The sequence below is a fragment of the Oncorhynchus mykiss genome, chromosome 9, assembly GCF_013265735.2.
Source record: "Oncorhynchus mykiss isolate Arlee chromosome 9, USDA_OmykA_1.1, whole genome shotgun sequence".
Classification (NCBI taxonomy): domain Eukaryota; kingdom Metazoa; phylum Chordata; class Actinopteri; order Salmoniformes; family Salmonidae; genus Oncorhynchus; species Oncorhynchus mykiss.
In genome coordinates this window covers 3,272,820-3,297,550 of record NC_048573.1, presented here as the reverse complement: position 1 = coordinate 3,297,550, position 24,731 = coordinate 3,272,820, and the positions used below count along the sequence as shown (strand labels likewise).

The 24,731-nt window shown below is 44.5% G+C and overlaps 1 protein-coding gene across 2 annotated transcripts; it reads right to left on the bottom strand.

Annotated features, from left to right (window-relative positions):
- Positions 1 to 843: 843 nt before the first annotated feature.
- Positions 844 to 23,836, bottom strand: LOC110531331 (protein phosphatase methylesterase 1). Of its 2 annotated transcripts, none has more exons than XM_036987072.1 (13): positions 23,180 to 23,829; positions 21,715 to 21,883; positions 16,762 to 16,819; positions 16,537 to 16,588; positions 15,655 to 15,809; positions 15,008 to 15,098; positions 14,033 to 14,098; positions 10,985 to 11,138; positions 4,859 to 4,976; positions 3,037 to 3,081; positions 2,257 to 2,321; positions 2,111 to 2,181; positions 844 to 1,265 (listed from the first exon to the last, which is right to left on the bottom strand). In XM_036987072.1, exons 1-13 carry the CDS (start codon positions 23,398 to 23,400, stop codon positions 1,241 to 1,243), a joined length of 1,290 nt encoding a protein of 429 aa, XP_036842967.1. In that variant the 5' UTR covers positions 23,401 to 23,829; the 3' UTR covers positions 844 to 1,240. The 2 variants fall into 2 exon arrangements, with proteins under 2 accessions (XP_036842967.1, XP_036842969.1); XM_036987074.1 differs by having other exon boundaries at positions 1,045 to 1,265; positions 11,006 to 11,138; positions 23,180 to 23,836.
- Positions 23,837 to 24,731: the final 895 nt, after the last annotated feature.

The window sequence follows — 24,731 nt, the reverse complement described above, 5'->3', positions numbered from 1 at the left end:
ACATTCAGGACTATGTTTATCAGAAACTAGTCCACATCCAGGACTATGTTTATCAGAAACTAGTCCACATTCAGGACTATGTTTATCAGAAACTAGTCCACATCCAGGACTATGTTTATCAGAAACTAGTCCGTTTTCCTGCTACTACATGTTATTGTTGTCTTTCTAGCGTCCTTTTTAAACATGGCTTCCTTCACACAACAAGAAATGTAGCTTTTATGAAAATATCATCACTCCCCTCCTGTATCATATTACTGTATGTGCATGCCTACTTTCCTGTGTGTGTGTGTGTGCATGCCTACTTTCCTGTGTGTGTGTGTGTGTGTGTATGCCTACTTTCCTTAGTGTGTGTGTGTGTGCCTACTTTCCTTAGTGTGTGTGTGCATGCCTACTTTCCTGTGTGTGTGTGTGCATGCCTACTTTCCTTAGTGTGTGTGTGTGTGTGTGCCTACTTTCCTGTGTGTGTGTGTGCATGCCTACTTTCCTGTGTGTGTGTGTGTGCCTACTTTCCTGTGTGTGTGTGTATGCCTACTTTCCTGTGTGTGTGTGTGCATGCCTACTTTCCTGTGTGTGTGTGTATGCCTACTTTCCTGTGTGTGTGTGTGCATGCCTGCTTTCCTTAGTGTGTGTGTGCATGTCTACTTTCCTTAGTGTGTGTGTGTGTGCATGCCTACTTTCCTTAGTGTGTATGTGTGTGCATGCCTACTTTCCTGTGTGTGTGTGTGCATGCCTACTTTCCTTAGTGTGTGTGTGTGTGTGTATGCCTACTTTCCTGTGTGTGTGTGTGCATGCCTACTTTCCTGTGTGTGTATGTGTGTGTGTGTATGCCTACTTTCCTGTGTGTGTGTGTGTGTGTGTGTGTGTGTGTGTGTGTGTGTGTGTGTGTGTGTGTGTGTGTGTGTGTGTGTGTGTTAGTGATCATTACATTCCTCTCCCATGAGAACTGTTTACCCAACACATGTTTGAGTCACAGTCCAACTAGACACATTTTACTACATACATAACACCATCCCGCTGCCCATACTACTGGGGCTTGTATCTTAAAAACACAGCAATATGTTTACTGAACTACACTACGACTGTAAAAGATAGAATTCTAAGTGACTAAGAAGCTAAAATGATGTAACCGAAGTGAATACTAAAACATCATAAACTTTTGGAAAGTAAAATATGAAAATGATTTAAATATTTGTTGTTCAGGACACAGAAAGACGGGATGTTCTCTGTTGGCCCGCTGACTTCACCGCGTGAAAGGGTAGGAGGAGCTGAAAGAGAGTGAGTTAGCATGTTTCTATAGGTTTACAATAGGTTCAGGGTCAGTTAGCATGTTAGCATGTTTCTGTAGGTTTACAATAGGTTCAGGGTCAGTTAGCATGTTTCTATAGGTTTACAATAGGTTCAGGGTCAGTTAGCATGTTTTCTTTAGATTCACTATAAGTTCAGGGTCAGTTAGCATGTTTCTGTGGGTTCAGGGTCAGTTAGCAGGTTAGCATGTTTCTATAGCTTCACTATAGATTCAGGGTCAGTTAGCATGTTAGCATGTTTCTATAGCTTCACTATAGGTTCAGGGTCAGTTAGCATGTTAGCATGTTTCTATAGCTTCACTATAGGTTCAGGGTCAGTTAGCATGTTAGCATGTTTCTATAGCTTCACTATAGGTTCAGGGTCAGTTAGCATGTTAGCATGTTTCTATAGATTCACTATAGGTTCAGGGTCAGTTAGCATGTTAGCATGTTTCTATAGATTCACTATAGGTTCAGGGTCAGTTAGCATGTTAGCATGTTTCTATAGATTCACTATAGGTTCAGGGTCAGTTAGCATGTTAGCATGTTTCTATAGATTCATTATAGGCTCAGGGTCAGTTAGCAGGTTTCTGTAGGTTCAGGGACAGTTAGCATGTTAGCATATTTATATAGATTCACTATAGGATCAGGGTCAGTTAGTATATTTCCATAGGATCAGGGTCAGTTAGCACGTTTCTATAGATTCACTATAGGATCAGAGTCAGTTAGCATGTTTCTATAGATTCACTATAGGTTCAGGGTCAGTTAGCATGTTTCTATAGATTCACTATAGGTTCAGGGTCAGTTAGCGTGTTAGCATGTCTCACCTCGTGCGCTGACCTCTGCTGGCCTCAGCAAACTTGTGTCTGAACAGAAAGCTGGCCAGAGCATCTGCAACCTGCACAACAGACAACATGCATGTTAGTGTGTGTGTGTGTGTGTGTGTGCGTGCGTGCGTGTGTGTGTGTCTTACTTTGTCTGGTGTGTCCTCGTGCACTGCGTGGCCACTAGGGGGCAGCACCTGCATCATGAATTTTCCTGAGGAGAATAATATAACAGGTGGTCTTCAGTCAGAGAACAGTGTGTGTGTGTGTCAATCTCGCACACACTCCACTCTCTTTCTCACACACACACACACACACACACATACACACACTAGCTTTCTCTATCACGCAGTCTTGTACAGCTAACCTTGTACAGCTAACACACAATTCAGTCCCACTTTTTTCCCTATCCCTAACCCTAACCCTAGCTCCTAACCCTAAAACAAACCCTAAACCTAACCCTAAACCCAACACTAGCTCCTAACCCTAAAACAAACCCTAGCTCCTAACCCTAAAACAAACCCTAGCTCCTAACCCTAAAACTAACCCTAGCTCCTAACCCTAAACCCAACCCTAGCTCCTAACTCTAAACCTAACCCTAGCTCCTAACCCTAAGCCTAGCTCCTAACCCTAATTCTAACCTTAAACCTAACCCTAGCTCCTAACCCTAAAACAAACCCTAGCTCCTAACCCTAAACCCAACCCTAGCTCATAACCCTAAAACAAACCCTAGCTCCTAACCCCAAAACAAACCCTAGCTCCTAACCCTAAAACTAACCCTAGCTCCTAACCCTAAACCCAACCCTAGCTCCTAACTCTAAACCTAACCCTAGCTCCTAACCCTAAAACCAACCCTAAACCTAAACCCCCTGGTCTTCAAGTATAGTTTAAACACACACACACACACACACACACACACACCGACCTACCTTGCATTTGGCCTATAGTCAGGTCCCTGTCCAGACGATCTACACCTGGAGACAAACACGCATCCTCCATCATAATTTTACCTTACAGGTTTCATTTAAAGGGAAACACACACACACACACACACATACTGGACACAGAAACATAGAAATGGTATCCAACAGTTCGTCTGACTCTCTGGGGAAATCAGATGTTGCACTATCGTTTCAAGATTACAGCTCTGTGACGTATGGCCAAGGTGCAGCAAAAATGGACAACAAACGAGAGACACAGGGAGACACGAGAGACACAGGCACGATTACCACCTATGGATTAGGACCCAGTAGGTTACCCAGGTTACCTGGGGTAAAGTAAGGATGGATTCGACTGTAGTGTCATGTATCTGGGGTAAAGTAAGGATGGATTCGACTGTAGTGTCATGTATCTGGGGTAAAGTAAGGATGGATTCGACTGTAGTGTCATGTATCTGGGGTAAAGTAAGGATGGATTCGACTGTAGTGTCATGTATCTGGGGTAAAGTAAGGATGGATTAGACTGTAGTGTCATGTATCTGGGGTAAAGTAAGGCTGGATTAGACTGTAGTGTCATGTAGTGTCATGTATCTGGGATAAAGTAAGGATGGATTAGACTGTAGTGTCATGTATCTGGGGTAAAGTAAGGATGGATTAGACTGTAGTGTCATGTATCTGGGATAAAGTAAGGTTGGATTAGACTGTAGTGTCATGTATCTGGGTAAAGTAAGGCTGGATTAGACTGTAGTGTCATGTATCTGGGATAAAGTAAGGTTGGATTAGACTGTAGTGTCATGTATCTGGGTAAAGTAAGGCTGGATTAGACTGTAGTGTCATGTATCTGGGGTAAAGTAAGGATGAATTAGACTGTAGTGTCATGTATCTGGGGTAAAGTAAGGATGGATTAGACTGTAGTGTCATGTATCTGGGGTAAAGTAAGGATGGATTAGACTGTAGTGTCATGTATCTGGGGTAAAGTAAGGATGGATTAGACTGTAGTGTCATGTAGTGTCATGTATCTGGGATAAAGTAAGGTTGGATTAGACTGTAGTGTCATGTATCTGGGTAAAGTAAGGCTGGATTAGACTGTAGTGTCATGTATCTGGGGTAAAGTAAGGATGAATTAGACTGTAGTGTCATGTATCTGGGGTAAAGTAAGGATGGATTAGACTGTAGTGTCATGTATCTGGGGTAAAGTAAGGATGGATTAGACTGTAGTGTCATGTATCTGGGGTAAAGTAAGGATGGATTAGATTGTAGTGTCATGTAGTGTCATGTATCTGGGATAAAGTAAGGTTGGATTAGACTGTAGTGTCATGTATCTGGGTAAAGTAAGGCTGGATTAGACTGTAGTGTCATGTATCTGGGGTAAAGTAAGGATGAATTAGACTGTAGTGTCATGTATCTGGGGTAAAGTAAGGATGGATTAGACTGTAGTGTCATGTATCTGGGGTAAAGTAAGGCTGGATTAGACTGTAGTGTCATGTAGTGTCATGTATCTGGGGTAAAGTAAGGTTGGATTAGACTGTAGTGTCATGTATCTGGGGTAAAGTAAGGCTGGATTAGACTGTAGTGTCATGTATCTGGGGTAAAGTTAGGCTGGATTAGACTGTAGTGTCATGTAGTGTCATGTATCTGGGGTAAAATCAGGATGGATTAGACTGTAGTGTCATGTATCTGGGGTAAAGTTAGGATGGATTAGACTGTAGTGTCATGTAGTGTCATGTATCTGGGGTAAAGTAAGGATAGATTAGACTGTAGTGTCATGTATTTGGGGTAAAGTAAGGCCGGATTAGACTGCATTGTGACATACCTGCTAACAGGAGGAGTTTGGGCAGGTTACATCCCAGGAACAGATTAGAGATCCCTCTGAACCATCCGTCCCAGTACTTCTCAGCTTTGGACAGGTCTATACGCCAGCTGTACACACCCTGACAACACACCAAAGGGTTAAACCCGTCACCAAGGTAACGAGAAGAACACACCGAATGCATCGGTCACTTCTGCCACTGCTGGAGTGCGTAAACTGAACAACAACAACAAACAACAAACAACAAAAAATGAAATACTGGTCACACTCAAATGTGAGACCAGCGACCCCTGTAATAAGTATACACATCTCAACACTGTGTTGAGAATGGATCGGTGAACTGTTTAAGAGAAAATCACTGAAAAGAGCGTCTCACTCTTAACAAGGAGGACTTTACAAGCTGAATGCTGTTTTTGATGCCAACACTGGGGACCGTCACTGCTGCTCGACGAGACTAGAGTCCTCTCCAGTAGCTGCTGTGGATTCTACCATGAATATGAACCAGGAGACTAGAGTCCTCTCCAGTAGCTGCTGTGGAGTCTACCATGATTATGAACCAGGAGACTAGAGTCCTTTACAGTAGCCGCTGTGGATTCTACCATGAATATGAACCAGGAGACTAGAGTCCTCTACAGTAGCTGCTGTGGATTCTACCATGAATATGGACCCTTTTCCCGGGTTGACGAGAGCTGGAGAACTACTGCGTAGTTCGGAGTCGAGTTTGAATCGAGGTGGAGTCGAGATGGATGTAGGAGAGTAAGATATTCCCAAAGCATCCTCCCCCTGCCTTTTCGTACAGACCTGCGGCTATCAAATAATTTTGCGGCCCAGACCTCTCTGTCTGTTGGGGCAGCAGGTAGCCTAGTGTTTAGAGTGTTGGACCAGTCACCGAAAGGTTGCTGGATCGAGCTGACAAGGTAAAAGTCTGTCATCTGTCCCTGAACAAGACAGTTAACCCACTGTAGGGTGCATCACTGTAGTAGACTGTATCTCACTGTAGTAGACTGTAGACTGTATCTCACTGTAGTAGACTGCATCTCACTGTAGTAGACTGCATCTCACTGTAGTAGACTGCATCTCACTGTAGTAGACTGCATCTCACTGTAGTAGACTGCATCTCACTGTAGTAGACTGCATCTCACTGTAGTAGGCTGTAGGCTATATCTCACTGTAGTAGACTGCATCTCACTGTAGTAGGCTGTAGGCTGTATCTCACTGTAGTAGACTGTAGACTGTATCTCACTGTAGTAGACTGCATCTCACTGTAGTAGACTGCATCTCACTGTAGTAGGCTGTAGACTGTATCTCACTGTAGTAGACTGTAGACTGCATCTCACTGTAGTAGACTGCATCTCACTGTAGTAGACTGTATCTCACTGTAGTAGACTGTATCTCACTGTAGTAGACTGTATCTCACTGTAGTAGGCTGTCGACTGTATCTCACTGTAGTAGACTGTAGACTGCATCTCACTGTAGTAGACTGCATCTCACTGTAGTAGGCTGTAGACTGTATCTCACTGTAGTAGACTGTATCTCACTGTAGTAGACTGCATCTCACTGTAGTAGACTGTAGACTGTATCTCACTGTAGTAGACTGTATCTCACTGTAGTAGGCTGTAGACTGTATCTCACTGTAGTAGACTGTATCTCACTGTAGTAGACTGCATCTCACTGTAGTAGACTGTAGACTGTATCTCACTGTAGTAGACTGTATCTCACTGTAGTAGACTGTAGGCTGCATCTCACTGTAGTAGACTGTATCTCACTGTAGTAGACTGTAGACTGCATCTCACTGTAGTAGACTGCATCTCACTGTAGACTGTATCTCACTGTAGTAGACTGTATCTCACTGTAGTAGACTGTATCTCACTGTAGTAGGCTGTAGACTGTATCTCACTGTAGTAGACTGTAGACTGCATCTCACTGTAGTAGACTGCATCTCACTGTAGTAGGCTGTAGGCTGTATCTCACTGTAGTAGACTGTATCTCACTGTAGTAGACTGTATCTCACTGTAGTAGACTGTATCTCACTGTAGTAGACTTTAGGCTGTATCTCACTGTAGTAGGCTGTATCTCACTGTAGTAGACTGCATCTCACTGTAGTAGACTGTATCTCACTGTAGTAGACTGCATCTCACTGTAGTAGACTGTAGACTGTATCTCACTCTAGTAGACTGTATCTCACTGTAGTAGACTGCATCTCACTGTAGTAGACTGCATCTCACTTTAGTAGACTGCATCTCACTGTAGTAGACTGTTTCTCACTGTAGTAGACTGCATCTCACTGCAGTAGACTGTAGACTGTATCTCACTGTAGTAGACTGTAGACTGCATCTCACTGTAGTAGACTGCATCTCACTGTAGTAGGCTGTAGACTGTATCTCACTGTAGTAGACTGTATCTCACTGTAGTAGACTGTATCTCACTGTAGTAGACTGTATCTCACTGTAGTAGACTTTAGGCTGTATCTCACTGTAGTAGGCTGTATCTCACTGTAGTAGACTGCATCTCACTGTAGTAGACTGTATCTCACTGTAGTAGACTGCATCTCACTGCAGTAGACTGCATCTCACTGTAGTAGACTGTAGACTGTATCTCACTCTAGTAGACTGTATCTCACTGTAGTAGACTGCATCTCACTGTAGTAGACTGCATCTCACTTTAGTAGACTGCATCTCACTGTAGTAGACTGTTTCTCACTGTAGTAGACTGCATCTCACTGCAGTAGACTGCATCTCACTGTAGTAGGCTGTAGGCTGTATCTCACTGTAGTAGACTGTAGACTGTATCTCACTGTAGTAGACTGTGTCTCACTGTAGTAGACTGTAGACTGTATGTCACTGTAGTAGACTGTAGACTGTATGTCACTGTAGTAGACTGTAGACTGTATCTCACTGTAGTAGGCTGTAGGCTGCATCTCACTGTAGTAGGCTGTATTTCACTGTAGTAGACTGTATCTCACTGCAGTAGACTGCATCTCACTGCAGTAGACTGTAGACTGCATCTCACTGCAGTAGACTGCATCTCACTGTAGTAGACTGTAGACTGCATCTCACTGTAGTAGAATGTAGGCTGCATCTCATTGTAGTAGACTGTATCTCACTATAGTAGACTGCATCTCACTGTAGTAGACTGTATTTCACTGTAGTAGACTGTATCTCACTGCAGTAGACTGCATCTCACTGCAGTAGACTGTAGACTGCATCTCACTGCAGTAGACTGCATCTCACTGTAGTAGACTGTAGACTGCATCTCACTGTAGTAGACTGTAGGCTGCATCTCATTGTAGTAGACTGCATCTCACTGTAGTAGGCTGCATCTCACTGTAGTAGACTGTAGACTGTATCTCACTGTAGTTGACTGTATCTCACTGTAGTAGGCTGTAGGCTGCATCTCACTGTAGTCGACTGTAGACTGTATCTCACTGTAGTAGACTGTATCTCACTGTAGTAGACTGCATCTCACTGTAGTAGACTGTAGACTGCATCTCACTGTAGTAGACTGTAGAATGCATCTCACTGTAGTAGGCTGTATCTCACTGTGGTAGACTGTATCGCACTGTAGTAGACTGCATCTCACTGTAGTAGGCTGCATCTCACTATAGTAGGCTGCATCTCACTGTAGTAGGCTGCATCTCACTGTAGTAGACTGTATCTCACTGTAGTAGGCTGTATCTCACTGTAGTAGACTGTAGGCTGTATCTCACTGTAGTAGGCTGTAGGCTGTATCTCACTGTAGTAGACTGTAGGCTGTATCTCACTGTAGTAGACTGCATCTCACTGTAGTAGACTGCATCTCACTGTAGTAGACTGTAGACTGTATCTCACTGTAGTAGACTGCATCTCACTGTAGTAGACTGTAGACTGCATCTCACTGTAGTAGGCTGTATCTCACTGTGGTTGACTGTATCTCACTGTAGTAGACTGTATCTCACTGTAGTAGACTGCATCTCACTATAGTAGGCTACATCTCACTGTAGTAGGCTGCATCTCACTGTAGTAGACTGTATCTCACTGTAGTAGGCTGTATCTCACTGTAGTAGACTGTAGGCTGTATCTCACTGTAGTAGGCTGTAGGCTGTATCTCACTGTAGTAGACTGCAGGCTGCATCTCACTGCAACGTCTCCCATCTCGCTGTATCTCATGTTTTGGATCTCCATTATTGCTCCATGTTACCACGGCTACGTTCAGTAGGCTACTGGTAATGTTACCACGGCTACGTTCAGTAGGCTACCGGTAATGTTACCACGGCTACGTTCAGTAGGCTACTGGTAATGTTACCACGGCTACGTTCAGTAGGCTACTGGTAATGTTACCACGGCTACGTTCAGTAGGCTACTGGTAATGTTACCACGGCTACGTTCAGTAGGATACTGGTAATGTTACCATGGCTACATTCAGTAGGCTACCGGTAATGTTACCACGGCTACGTTCAGTAGGCTACTGGTAATGTTACCACGGCTACTTTCAGTAGGCTACCGGTAATGTTACCACGGCTACGTTCAGTAAACTAACGGTAATGTTACCACGGTTACGTTCAGAAGGCTACCGGTAACGTTACCACGGCTACGTTCAGTAAACTAACGGTAATGTTACCACGGTTACGTTCAGAAGGCTACCGGTAACGTTACCACGGCTACGATCAGTAAACTAACGGTAATGTTACCACGGTTACGTTCAATAGGCTACCGGTAATGTTACCACGGCTACGTTCAGTAAACTAACGGTAATGTTACCACGGCTACATTAAGTTGAAAAGCTTTCTCGAACGTTGCAGATATAAATTCATCGAATAGAGCCGACGTTATTCCTGATTTCAACATTTCAGAGAGGCATATTTGCTCCACATAGTATTTTCTATCTGAATGTTCCAAAACGTTGCGTCCTGCTGAACGTGCCCACCAGGTCGTTAGCTAGAACTAGCTGGTGAGGTAACATGGTGTAGCTTTTTCATGTGTTTAACGGTCCAGTAGCCTATAAGGGCCAGAATCAAGCAGTTTCCGCAAGTAACCAAGTTTTACAATTGACCACCGTATGCTTCATGAGAATAAAATGCATCCTGGCAATGCACCAATAGAAATGAAGCTCCAGTATTCTGGGTCATATCTTTTGTACGGTAGCCTATAAGGGCCAGAATCAAGCAGTTTTCTCTGAGGAAAGTAGGAAGACTTGGCTTACATTGGTTACAGAACCTGTATATGAAATGTAGTGGGAAAAGTGGGAGGGTTGAGAGAGATTGTAAATTCAAGCACCACCTACTTTTCTAGAGCCTACTCAAGAGAAATGAAAACAGACTTGTTGTTTTACTATTAAACTCAAGAGAAATGAAAACAGACTTGTTTAACTATTAAACTCAAACTCAGCTTTTGTGTTTTAAATTCGTAAAACAGCTTGTGTTTCTTAACCAGTCAAAGGGTAGCTAACCAGAAGGTTGGTGGTGATTGGTTAGCTAAGCTGAAGCAAGAGAGTCGCCTGCGTGATCTGTATAATCGGAGGCGTAGCCAGAGCTTGTCTGCTGCACACATCACTTGCTCCTCTGCAGCTCACCAGCTGATGTCGCCTGCGTGATCTGTATAATCGGAGGCGGAGCCAGAGCTTGTCTGCGGCACACATCACTTGCTCCTCTGCAGCTCACCAGCTGATGTCGCCTGCGTGATCTGTATAATCGGAGGCGGAGCCAGAGCTTGTCTGCGGCACACATCACTTGCTCCTCTGCAGCTCACCAGCTGATGTCGCCTGCGTGATCTGTATAATCGGAGGCGGAGCCAGAGCTTGTCTGCGGCACACATCACTTGCTCCTCTGCAGCTCACCAGCTGATGTCGGCTGTGTGTCGGCTGTGTGCCGGCTGTGGTGCAGTTCTTCCCACTGCTCAGCTCATCTACGCTGCTAGTATTAATTGTGTTTATCATGATGTGAAATGTTCTCAATATCTCCAAAAACTATTGTCCAGTCCACATAGGAGTCACATTTTAGTCACAGAGATAATATTGTCTCGTTTTAGTCAACATTTAAATGTTTTTCATTTAGCTATAGTTTTTTTTCTGGATCTATTCAGCAAGTTATTGTGTGTGTGTGTGTGTGTGTGTGTGTGTGAGTGTGAGTGTAAGTAAAGGACTTTGGTTTCTTACCTCGGGTTCCGGGATGCTCACCTCTGATGTACCGTCTGGCTTGTCGCTAACGTAGCTCGGGTCAACGCAGATCTCCTCGTTGCCCTCGACGACTACGTCACTAACAGGGACGGCCTGCTCAGGCGATTCAACAACATCCTCCACCTCTACATGCCTACAGAGTACAGGTGAGAAATGTTGATAAGTCTAAATTGGATCCTTGGGATGTCCAACTCTGATGTCACCCCATTGAAGTTGACATTTTAATGGTTAAAGTGGAACTCCAGTCTCTGTTTAACACCTGATTTACTGAACACACACATCTCAATAGGTGGTCCAGGTAAGTCATGATGCAGATCACAGATTCCCTATGTGAAGTTTGCAGTTGTGTATAAAAAAACAACACTATTTTTGTGTTTTTTTTTAACCGTTTAGTCTACTTTAAATCAAATCTATTTATATAGCCCTTCGTACATCAGCTGATATATCAAAGTGCTGTACAGAAACCCAGCCTAAAACCCCCAAACAGCAAGCAATGCAGGTGTAGAAGCACGGTGGCTAGGAAAAACTCCCTAGATAGGCCAAAACCTAGGAAGAAACCTAGAGAGGAACTAGGCTCTGAGGGGTGGCCAGTCCTCTTCTGGCTGTGCCGGGTGGAGAATATAACAGAACATGGCCAAGATATTCAAATGTTCATAAATAACCAGCAGGGTGAAGTAAATAATCACAGTGAACAGGTCAGGGTTCCAGCATGGTGAAGTAAATAATCACAGTGAACAGGTCAGGGTTCCATAGCTGCAGGCGGAACATTTATTGTATTTATACTTGAGTATCGCTTTTCAACAGTAAAAGTTCCAAAATCGCCAGAGGACGTCTTTAAGGTTCGGTTTTGGGTCATCTTCTTCCCAGACACTTCTGCCCAAATGCGTGAAGAGTCAAACTTGGCCTTCATTGGCGCAGCGCTGTAATGCAGCGCCAGCTGTGCCACCAGAGACTCTGGGTTCGCGCCCAGGCTCTGTCGTAACCGGCCGCGACCGGGAGGTCCGTGAGGCGATGCACAATTGGCCTAGCGTCGTCCAGGTTAGGGAGGGTTTGGCCGGTAGGGATGTCCTTGTCTCATCGCGCACCAGCGACTCCTGTGGCGGGCCGAGCGCAGTGCGCGCTAACCAAGGTTGCCAGGTGCACGGTGTTTGCTCCGACACATTGGTGCGGTTGGCTTCCGGGTTGGATGCACGCTGTGTTAAGAAGCAGTGCGGCTTGGTTGGGTTGTGTATCGGAGGACGCATGACTTTCAACCTTTGTCTCTCCCGAGCCCGTACGGGAGTTGTAGCGATGAGACAAGATAGTAGCTACTAAAAAACTATTGGATACCACCAAATTGGGGAGAGGGTAAAGGGGTAAAATTTAAAAATAAAAAAAACTTGTAGGCATTGGCTTAATCTACCAACCGTTATAAAATGGTGTGTTCGGATACTGGATGCTGATTGGTTAATAGCAGGGAGTTATAGCACTACAATCTCCGTATTCCCCCCGGGGTAATTCCAGTTCACAGTTGCATTAGATGTATCAATGCACATCCACTAGCCCACAGCCCAGCCAGTCAATTTATAAACTTCATCTCCCATGTAAAAAACGTTATTAAAGACATTATTTCCTCAAGCTACTAGGCTTGGTTTGCGACAGTTGGGGTTTGTCTAAACCTTGCTGTGTTTCTTTCTCCACTGCCACCACCATGCTTCACTATAGGGATGGTGCCAGGCTTCCTCCAGATGTGAGGCTTGGCATTCAGGCCAAAGAATTCAATCTTGGGTTCATCAGACCAGAGAATCTTGTTTCTGATGGCCTGAGAGTCCTTTAGGTGCCTTTTGGCAAACTCAAAGCAGGCTGTAATGTTCCTTATGGCTTCTGTCTGGCCACTCTACTATACAGGCCTGATTGGTGGAGCACTGCAGAGGTGGAAGGTTCTCCCATCTCCACAGAGGAACTCTGGAGCTCTGTCAGAGTGACCATCGGGTTCTTGGTCACCTCTCTGATCAAGGCCCTTCTCCCCCAATTGCTCAGTTTGGCCGGGTCGGCCAGCTCTATGAATTATCTTGGTGGTTCCAAACTTCTTCCATTGAAGACTGATGGAGGCCACTGTGTTCGTAGGGACCTTCAATGCTGCAGAAATGTTTTGGTACCCTTCCCCAGATCTGTGCCTCATCACAGTCCTCTCTCGGAGCTCTACGGATAATTCCTTCGACCTCATGGCTTGGTTTTTGCTCTGACATGCACTGTCAACTGTGTGACTTTATATAGACAGGTGTTTGCCTTTCCAGATCATGTCCAATCAATTGAATTTACCACAGGTGGACTCCAATCAAGTTGTAGAAACATCTCAAGGATGATCAATGGAAACAGGATGCACCTGAGCTCAATTTCAAAATTCTCATAGCAAATGGTCTGAAGACTTATGTAAATAAGGTATTTCTGTTTCTTATTATTAACACATTTGCTCCCCCCCAAAATTATGAAACCTGTTTTCGCTTTGTCATTATGGGATATTGTGTGTAGATTGATGAGGGGGAAAAGTAATTTAATCAATTTTAGAATAAGGCTGTAACGTAACAAAATGTGGGAAAAGTCCAGAGTCGAGGGTAGAAGTTATGTTTTAGGGATGTCCAGGATTTTCCACCATCATTTGCAAATAAATTCGTTAAAAATCCTACAATGTGATTTCAGGATTTTTTTTCTCATTTTGCCTGTCATCGTTGAAATGTACCTATGATGAAAATTACAGGCCTCTCTCATCTTTTTAAGTGGGAGAACTTGCACAATTGGTGGCTGACTAAATACTTTTTTTTGCCCCGCTGTAAATATATACACAACCAGCAACGACGAGAAGGGTTTACTTCAAAGCGGTATCAATAAATTAGCCAGCTAACATTGATAAACAGATTTTCTGGTTCGTTAGGAAAGATAGATCAATTAAGATATGTGTTCGGGGTCTATCAGATTCTGTAAAGTTATTTCATAATATTCCCCAGTATTCCCCTCTGGTTCCAGTAGAGTAGGATTAGCATGGTTTACCTCTTGATCTGTCCCACCATGGATACTCGTGCTGATTCCCGGTTCCTGATCTGACCGCTCTTAACACTGAAGGAGAGAGCATGAGCGCACACACACACACACACACACACACACACACACACACACACACACACACACACACACACACACACACACACACACACACACACACACACACACAGAAACACACACACACACACACACAGAAACACACCCACACACACACACAGAAACACACACACACACACACACACACACACAGAGAGAGAGAACAGGGACAGTTGACAAAGAGCACTACCAACACTGTGAAACACTAAAACGTAGCATAGCACTCTATGGAACAGCACTACCAATACTGTGAAACACTGAAACGTAGCATAGCACTCTATGGAACAGCACTACCAATACTGTGAAACACTGAAACGTAGCATAGCATAGCATAGCATAGCACTCTATGGAACAGCACTACCAACACTGTGAAACACTGAAACGTAGCATAGCACTCTATGGAACAGCACTACCAACACTGTGAAACACTGAAACGTAGCATAGCATAGCATAGCACTATATGGAACAGCACTACCAACACTTTGAAACACTGAAACGTAGCATAGCATGGCATAGCACTCTATGGAACAGCACTACCAACACTGTGAAACACTGAAACATAGCATAGCATAGCATAGCACTCTATGGAACAGCACTACCAACACTGTGAAACACTGAAACGTAGCATAGCATAGCACTCTATGGAACAGCACTACCAACACTGTGAAACACCGAAACGTAGCATAGCATAGCATAGCACTATATGGAACAGCACTACCAACACTGTGAAACACTGAAACGCAGCATAGCACTCTATGGAACAGACCGCTAATAATAATAATAACAACAATGCATGATATTTCTATAGACTGTCTATGAAACACTACCTAACATATAAGGAGTGGTGTGTTGCTGAACGCTCCTCACCTCCACTCTATGGCATGGGCAATAGACTCAAAAGACCTGGGTCGTCCTTTCAGGAAGTTCTGCATGCTGTGTAGCATCTCCATGGCACTGCCTAGAGAGAGAGAGACCCCACAGGCCCCAGGACAGCAACACAATTAGACCAAATCATGAGAAAACAAAAATATAATTTACTTGACACATTGGAAAGAATTTACAAACAAACAGAGCAAACTAAGATGCTACTTGGCCTCTTTTTAGGGCCAAGTAGATGAGTAAAGAGAGTACACAGCGGCAGAATACCTGACCACTGTGACTGACCCAAACTTATGGAAAGCTTTGACTATGTACAGACTCAATGAGCATAGCCTTGCTATTAAGAGAGGCCACCGTAGGCAGATCTGGCTCTCAAGAGAAGACAAGCTATGTGTACACTGCCCACAAAATGAGATGGAAACTGAGCTGCACTTCCTAACCTGCCAAATGTATGATCATATTAGAGACACATATTTCCCTCAGATTACACAGATCCCACATAGATTTTGAAGTGTAGTGGGGAGGAGCCTGCTGCAAACGGTATGGACTGGGCCCTACCTTCCACCACGTCTATCACCACCAATCCTACAGTAGTGGGGAGGGGCCTGCTGCTAACGGTATGGACTGGGCCCTACCTTCCACCACGTCTATCACCACCAATCCTACAGTAGTGGGGAGGAGCATGCTGGAGGCGGTGTGGACAGCGATGGCCCCGCCCATACTGTGACCAACCAGGACGATGGGGGGAGGGGCCTCTCCGTAGCACGCTCGCACCACATTGGCCACATCCCTAGGAGTGGCGGGACAAGAGGGACAGGTGATGTACAGGTGAGAGGTAGAGGGACAGGTGCTGTACAGGTGAGAAATAGAGGGACAGGTGCTGTGCAGGTGAGAGATAGAGGGACAGGTGATGTACAGGTGAGAGGTAGAGGGACAGGTGAGAGGTAGAGGGACAGGTGGGAGGTATAGGGACAGGTGAGAGGTAGAGGGACAGGTGAGAGGTAGAGGGACAGGTGGGGTACAGGTGAGAGGTAGAGGGACAGGTGAGAGGTAGAGGGACAGGTGAGAGGTAGAGGGACAGGCGAGAGGTAGAGGGACAGGCGAGAGGTAGAGGGACAGGTGAGAGGTAGAGGGACAGGTGGGGTACAGGTGAGAGGTAGAGGGACAGGTGAGAGGTAGAGGGACAGGTGAAAAGGTAGAGGGACAGGTGAAAGGTAGAGGGACAGGTGAGAGGTAGAGGGACAGGTGAGAGGTAGAGGGACAGGAGAGTTAGAGGGACAGGTAAGAGGTACAGGTGAGAGGTAGAGGGACAGGTGAGAGGTAGAGGGACAGGTGAGAGGTAGAGGGACAGGTGAGAGGTAGAGGGACAGGTGAAAGGTAGAGGGACAGGTGAGAGGTAGAGGGACAGGTGAGAGGTAGAGAGACAGGTGAGAGGTAGAGGGAAAGGTGATGTACAGGTGAGAGGTAGAGGGACAGGAAGTTATTTCCTCATGTTTTACAGGTGTGTATCTTCTTACCTGGACATGGTCTGTGTGGAGAGGTCGTCTGACTGACGTACCTGGGTGGAACCTGGAGAGAAGGAGAGGTGAACACATTCTGTAAACATTGGGTTTTGATGTCTTTATGATGTGACTATATTAAACACTATGGACGGATCCAAAATGGCACCCTTATTGTCATGACTAGTTCACTACAATCAAAGAGAGTGGCATTCTGAGATGACCTTTGCTCTCTGAACTCACCGTGACCCCTGAGGTCCATGGCCAGCACCCTGCAGGTCACCCTACTGGCTATGGCTGTCTGGAGACCGAAGAGACGGAGCGACAGATAAACAAGAAAAATGGGTATTATAACAGGAATGAAAATCTCAAATGCTGGTCAGGAGAGGAGCCCAGAGTTTATAGATGATGACCGTATGGACAGTTTACATAGAAACAAAAGAAAACAGACGTTTTTAGAGTAATGGTTTAGTTTAGAGTAATGGTTTAGAGTAATGGATTAGTTTAGAGTAATGGATTAGTTTAGAGTAATGGATTAGTTTAGACTCTAAACTAATCCATTACTCTAAACTAATCCATTACTCTAAACTAATCCATTACTCTAAACTAAACCATTACTCTAATCCATTACTCTAAACTAATCCATTACTCTAAACCATTCCTCTAAACTAAACCATTACTCTAAACTAAAACATTACTCTAAACCATTACTCTAAACCATTACTCTAAACTAAACCATTACTATAAACCATTACTCTAAACCATTACTCTAATCCATTACTCTAAACCATTACTCTAAACCATTACTCTAAACGAATCCATTACTCTAAACCATTACTCTAAACTAAACCATTACTCTAAACCATTACTCTAAACCATTACTCTAAACTAAACCATTACTCTAATCCATTACTCTAAACTAATCCATTACTCTAAACTAATCCATTACTCTAAACTAAACCATTACTCTAATCCATTACTCTAAACTAATCCATTACTCTAAACCATTCCTCTAAACTAAACCATTACTCTAATCCATTACTCTAAACTAATCCATTACTCTAAACTAATCCATTACTCTAAACTAAACCATTACTCTAATCCATTACTCTAAACTAATCCATTACTCTAAACCATTCCTCTAAACTAAACCATTACTCTAAACTAAAACATTACTCTAAACCATTACTCTAAACCATTACTCTAAACTAAACCATTACTCTAAACCATTACTCTAAACCATTACTCTAATCCATTACTCTAAACCATTACTCTAAACCATTACTCTAAACTAAACCATTACTCTAAACCATTACTCTAAACTAAACCATTACTCTAAACCATTACTCTAAACCATTACTCTAAACTAAACCATTACTCTAATCCATTACTCTAAACTAATCCATTACTCTAAACCATTACTCTAAACTAATCCATTACTCTAAACTAATCCATTACTCTAAACCATTCCTCTAAACTAATCCATTACTCTAAACTAATCCATTACTCTAAACCATTCCTCTAAACTAATCCATTACTCTAAACTAATCCATTACTCTAAACCATTACTCTAAACTAATCCATTACTCTAAACCATTACTCTAAACTAATCCATTACTCTAAACTAATCCATTACTCTAAACCATTACTCTAAACTAATCCATTACTCTAAACCATTACTCTAAACTAATCCATTACTCTAAACCATTACTCTAAACCATTACTCTAAACTAATCCATTACTCTAAACCATTACTCTAAACCATTACTCTAAACTAATCCATTACTCTAAACCATTCCTCTAAACCACATATGTCAGAGTCAAGGCCCGCGGGCCACATCCGGCCCGCAAGAAGGTTTTTTACGGCCCCTGGGATGATCTTGATTTATTATTAGAACCGGCCCGCAGCAAGCCGGCAGCCCGCAGATCTTTTACACGCACCAATACTACATTTCCCACAATGCAAAGGTGACGCACCGAGCAGTAGGCTGCTTCATTTCAATATTTATTGGCACAGCAGTCGTCAGCATCACAGTAAAATTAACTTTCAGATACCCATCAAAAATGGCAAAACGGAAGGTGGATACTGAGAACCGGGGGTTTCAAACAAGGTGGGAGTCGGAGTATATGTTCACGAAGGTAGCTGGAAAACCTGTGTGTCTTCTGTGTGGAGAAAGTGTGGCGGTACTGAAAGAGTATAATCTGAGACGACATTATGAAACGAAACACGCGGACAAAAACAAGAATATGGACATGGAACAAAGGCTACAAAAGGCAGAGGAATTAAAACGAGGCCTCAAATCTCGACAGGCTCTGTTCAAAAAAGCCAAATCACAAGGCCAGGCTGCTGTCAAGGCCAGTTTTATTTTGGCAGAAGAGATCGCTAAATCAGCCCGGCCATTTACGGAGGGGGATTTCATCAAAAACTGCATGATTAAAGTTTGTGACGAAGTTTGCCCAGAAAAAAGGCAACTCTTTTTAAATGTGAGTCTGAGCAGAAACACCATTGCCGAGAGAGTAGACCAGTTGTCCATCAATCTAAAAGAGCAGCTTGTGAAAAAGGGAAAAGATTTTATTGCATATTCCTTGGCTGTGGATGAGAGCACCGACATTTCTGACATTGCCCAGTTGTCAATTTTCATCCGCGGAGTGGACTCCAACCTAAGCGTGACAGAGGAGTTTTTGGCTTTACGTCCTATGCATGGCACAACTACGGGGCATGATTTGTATGAAGAGGTGTCAAGATGTGTAAATGAGATGGAGCTGCCTTGGGAAAAACTCGTGGGTTTGACAACCGACGGAGCACCTGCGATGTGTGGACACAGGAGCGGACTGGTGGCGAAGATACGGGAAAAGATGCAAGAGGAAAACGCGACAGGTGAGCTGACAGCTTATCATTGTATCATACACCAGGAAGCGTTGTGCGGTAAAGCCTTGAAAATGGAGCATGTAATGAGCATCATCACGCGCACAGTTAACTTTATCAGAGCCAAAGGTTTGAATCACCGCCAGTTCAAGGCATTTCTGACGGAGTTAGAAACGGAGCATGGTGATTTGCCTTATCACACAGAGGTGCGATGGCTAAGCCAGGGAAAGGTGCTTCAAAGATGTTTCGAGCTTCGTGAGGAGATTTGTCTGTTCTTGGACAGCAAAGGGAAAGACACAACACAACTCCGAGACGAAATGTTTCTGTGTGAAATGGCTTTTCTGTGTGACATTACGAGTCATCTGAATGCAATAAACTTGCAGCTGCAGGGTCGGGATCGTGTCATCTCTGATATGTACAGTACAGTGAAGGCATTTAAAACCAAACTGACTCTGTGGGAGACGCAGATGCGGAAAGAAAATTTGAGCCACTTTCCCAGCTGCCAGACCATGAAAGAGAAGCTCTCTACCAGTGCGTTCCCGAGCACACAGTTGGCTGATAAAATAGGTATGCTTGCCGCTGACTTTCGACGCCGATTTGCTGACTTTGAAGCACAAAAAAGCAGGTTGGAACTGCTCGGTAACCCATTTGCTGTTGACGTGGAAAGCTCACCACCAAACCTCCAAATGGAGTTGATTGACCTCCAATGCAATGATGCACTGAGGGCAAAATATGCGGCAGTGGGTGCTGCGGAGTTCGCCCGTTTCCTCCCCGGCACAATGCCCCAGCTGCGCATCCAGGCTGCTCAAACGTTGTCTATGTTTGGCAGCACATACCTGTGTGAACAACTGTTTTCTTTGATGAACCTGAACAAAACATCACACAGAAGTCGACTTACTGCTGAACACCTCCACTCAATTCTGAGGATTTCTTCAGCTCAGAGCCTTACCCCGAACATTGATGAACTTGTGGAAAAGATGGGACACCACCAAGTATCACCCTCAACCTCAAACAAGTGAACATTACTGTGCAATCACATATTTAGAGTTTTTACTCAGTTCAAGTTTAAAAGTTAAAATTTAATATTTGTTTTCACTGCATGTTACTTCTCCTTAAACAAAGTGTTGTTTTTGATTAATAGATTTTTGCACTTTATTTTTTTGTATTTCAATCCAATTATATTTTAAAAATATTTCAGTTGAGTGGATGATAGAAAATTGCTATTATTGTTTTTTCTTTGAAGTAAATTTAGCCCACTTTTGCTAAAATAGAAAATATAGTCTACTGATGGTGCCTTGAATACCGGTTTCTTTCATTTAATGTTCATGTTATGGGGATATTTATATAAAGGAAATTTGTCTTTTGTGTCTGTTGAAAATTAAAGATTACTGACAGAGCCATAAGAAAATATTGCTTTATTTATCTGATCATATTGTAATATATTTGTTAGGTTTTCAGTAGGTTCAATTAGGTTCACTAGACTATATGCGTCATTTAAAAATTTTTCAATGAACATTCGAACAGTCCGGCCCTCGTCTTGTAGCTGATTTTTTTATTTGGCCCTCCGTCCATTTGACTTTGACACCCCTGGTTTAGAGTAATGGTTTAGTTTAGAGTAATGGTTTAGAGTAATGGTTTAGTTTAGAGTAACGGTTTAGAGTAATGGTTCAGTTTAGAGTAATGGTTTAGAGTAATGGTTCAGTTTAGAGTAATGGTTCAGAGTAATGGTTTAGTTTAGAGTAATGGTTTAGTTTAGAGTAATGGTTTAGAGTAATGGTTCAGTTTAGAGTAATGGTTTAGAGTAATGGTTTAGTTTAGAGTAATGGTTTAGAGTAATGGTTTAGTTTACAGTAATGGTTCAGAGTAATGGTTCAGAGTAATGGTTTAGAGTAATGGTCCAGAGTAATGGTTTAGAGTAATGGTTTAGTTTAGAGTAATGGTTTAGAGTAATGGTTTAGAGTAATGGTTCAGTTTAGAGTAATGGTTTAGTTTAGAGTAATGGTTTAGTTTAGAGTAAATGTTCAGAGTAATGGTTCAGAGTAATGGTTTAGAGTAATGGTTCAGAGTAATGGTTCAGAGTAACGGTTCAGAGTAATGGTTTAGTTTAGAGTAATGGTTTAGAGTAATGGTTTAGAGTAATGGTTCAGTTTAGAGTAATGGTTTAGAGTAATGGTTTAGTTTCGAGTAATGGTTTAGTTTAAAGTAATGGTTCAGAGTAATGGTTCAGAGTAATGGGTCAGACAGGACTGAACTAAGGGGAACACATGTAACCGGATTGTGAACGTCGTTCACCGAGCTGTAGATTATAATTGTAAAGATAGTGGACTCACAGTAAAAACAGCCCAGGACAAGGCAGAGTGTCCTCCTCCGTGCAGCAGAACCAGTAGAGGTCCATCAGTCCCGTTCCTGTAGACCCTGAACACATCTCTGGTCTCTGACGGTCCTACTGGGATGTCCTCCGACTGGTCAAAATACTGCCTCCACGACACCGCTGAGTAACTGGTAGAGGAGAATACACAGAGTTAGTGTGGTGGTGGTGGTGGTGGTGGTGGTGGGGGGGGGGGGGGGGGGGGGGGGGGGGGGGGGGGGGGGGGGGGGGGGGGGGGGGGGGGGGGGGGGGGGGGGGGGGGGGGGGGGGGGGTGTGACGTGTGTGTGTGTGGCAGTGGGGGGGGGGGGGGGGGGGTAACGTGTGTGTGTGTGTGTGTGGCAGTGGGGGGGGGGGGGGGTGTAACTTGTGTGTGTGTGGCAGTGGGTAGGGGGGGTGTAACGTGTGTGTGTGTGTGGTTGTGGGGGGGGGGGGTGTAACGTGTGTGTGTGTGTGTGTGTATGTGTGGGGGGGGTGTAACGTGGGTGTGTGTGGCAGTGGGGGGGGGGGGGGGGGGGGTGTAACGTGTGTGGTTGTGGGGGGGGGGGGTGTAACGTGTGTGTGTGTGTGTGGGGGGGTGTAACGTGTGTGTGTGTGTGTGTGTGTGTGTGGTGGTGGGGGGGGGGTGTAAAATCTAATTTTATTTGTCACATGCGCCAAATACAACAGGGGTAGACTTTCCAACAATGCGGAGTTCAAAATGAGCTAAATTAAAAAGCTAATAGTAACACATTGCCTGTGTGTGTGTGTGTGTGTGTGTGTGTGTGTGTGTGTGTGTGTGTGTGTGTAGCCTGTCTGTGAAATGTGGATCTGATATGATTGATAACTCTCACAACAACCCATTTTAAAGACGGTGAACTACATTAGTTATCAGCTTCCTGCCGATGATTCTATCCCATTCTAGAAAGCAGACAGAACCCTCTAGATTAGCACACTAGACTACAACACAGACAGAACACTCTAGATTAGCACACTAGACTACAACACAGACAGAACTCTCGAGAACACAGAACATTAGAACACAGACGGAACACTTAGTCTGAAACACAAAACACTAGACTAGTACACAGACAGAACCCTCTAGAACACAGAACACTAGACTTTAATATAGACAGAACCCTCTAGAACACAGAACACTAGACTATAATATAGACAGAACCCTCTAGAACACAGAACACTAGACTATAATATAGACAGAACCTTCTAGAACACAGAACACTAGACTATAATATAGACAGAACCCTCTAGAACACAGAACACTAGACTAGAACAGAGACAGAACACTCAAGATTAAAACAGCTGAACACTCTAGAACACAAAACACACTAGACTATAACATTTTGACAGAACGCTCAGGAAACAGGAAACACTTTAGAACACAGAACACTGGATAGAACGCAGACAGAACCCCTTCTAGAATATAACTCACTTCTCTGTGTCGAAGCTGTCCTCCCACATCCTCCTGGGTGGCAGTGGACAGGTGTCAGGCTCAGCCTGTGTCTCTGGCTGGGGGTCCTCCGGTACCTTCAGGGGCTCTGCTACAGGCAGCGTAGGGTCTGCAGCAGGGTGTGGTAGCTGAGGGTAATCTGCCGACTGTGGGGCTCCTAAACCTAGAGAACTGGTCTCCACCTCACTGCGTACCTCTGCCATCGACCAAATGACATCTAACAGTGTGGCACGAAGCCTAAGTACCCACCAAGTACACTACAAGTACCTGACAGGACAATGCGTGGGTTTCGTCCCAAATAGCACCCTATTCCCTACATAGTGCACTACTTTTGACCAGAGTTATCGGGTCAAGCAGCGCATTATATAAGGAAGAAGTGCACTATGTAGGGAATATGCTACCATTTGGGATACAGTCTTAGACAGATGGTGAGGACAGGTAGCATCTGGGATAGAGCGTCCTATTGGTTAAGGGCCCTGGGGAGTGTGTGACCTAGGTGACTGCTGACCAATGGTGTACCTCCAGAGAAGGCTGTGTGAGACGGTATGATGTGCTGGGAGAGGATTCTAGAACTAAGGGATGATTTTCAAATCTAACGTTTGGGAATTAAAGGGGGAATCAGCAGTTGTTACGTAATAAAATAAAAAAAACTTCATTATATATATATTCATAGATTGTTGAAGAATATAACTTATAAATGCCTCATGATCTCAGTTCAACTGTCACACTCCATCAGAACCCCCCCCCCCCCCCAAAAAACTTGTTTTACTCCAATGTTTGAAAACAAAGTAGATATAAACAAACACTAACAAAACATGGTTAAATTATCATAACGAGCTTTTCTTAGTCCTGCGGGGTCACAGCCAGCCGTTATCCCAACTCCCTCTTCTGGGGGCGGGGTCACAGCCAGCCGTTATCCCAACTCCCCCTTCTGGGGGCGGGGTCACAGCCAGCCGTTATCCCAACTCCCTCTTCTGGGGGCGGGGTCACAGCCAGCCGTTATCCCAACTCCCCCTTCTGGGGGCGGGGTCACAGCCAGCCGTTATCCCAACTCCCCCTTCTGGGGGCGGGGTCACAGCCAGACGTTATCCCAACTCCCCCTTCTGGGGGCGGGGTCACAGCCAGCCGTTATCCCAACTCCCCGTTCTGGGGGCGGGGTCACAGCCAGCCGTTATCCCAACTCCCCGTTCTGGGGGCGGGGTCACAGCCAGCCGTTATCTCAACTCCCCCTTCTGGGGGCGGGGTCACAGCCAGCTGTTATCCCAACTCCCCCTTCTGGGGGCGGGGTCACAGCCAGCCTTTATCCCAACTCCCCCTTCTGGGGGCGGGGTCACAGCCAGCCGTTATCCCAACTCACCCTTCTGGGGGCGGGGTCACAGCCAGCCGTTATCCCAACTCCCTCTTCTGGGGGCGGGGTCACAGCCAGCCGTTATCCCAACTCCCCCTTCTGGGGGCGGGGTCACAGCCAGCCGTTATCCCAACTCCCCGTTCTGGGGGCGGGGTCACAGCCAGCCGTTATCCCAACTCCCCCTTC

What these genes read in the sequence shown, in the direction of transcription:
- LOC110531331 (XM_036987072.1), bottom strand. Translation starts at nt 23,400, where the DNA reads ATGGCAGAGGTACGCAGTGAGGTGGAGACCAGTTCTCTAGGTTTAGGA. An exon ending in GACTATAGGCCAAATGCAAG is followed by an intron (nt 2,322 to 3,036) that starts GTAGGTCGGTGT and finishes TATTCTCCTCAG; the next exon opens with GAAAATTCATGATGCAGGTG. An exon ending in ACGAGGACACACCAGACAAA is followed by an intron (nt 2,182 to 2,256) that starts GTAAGACACACA and finishes TCTGTTGTGCAG; the next exon opens with GTTGCAGATGCTCTGGCCAG.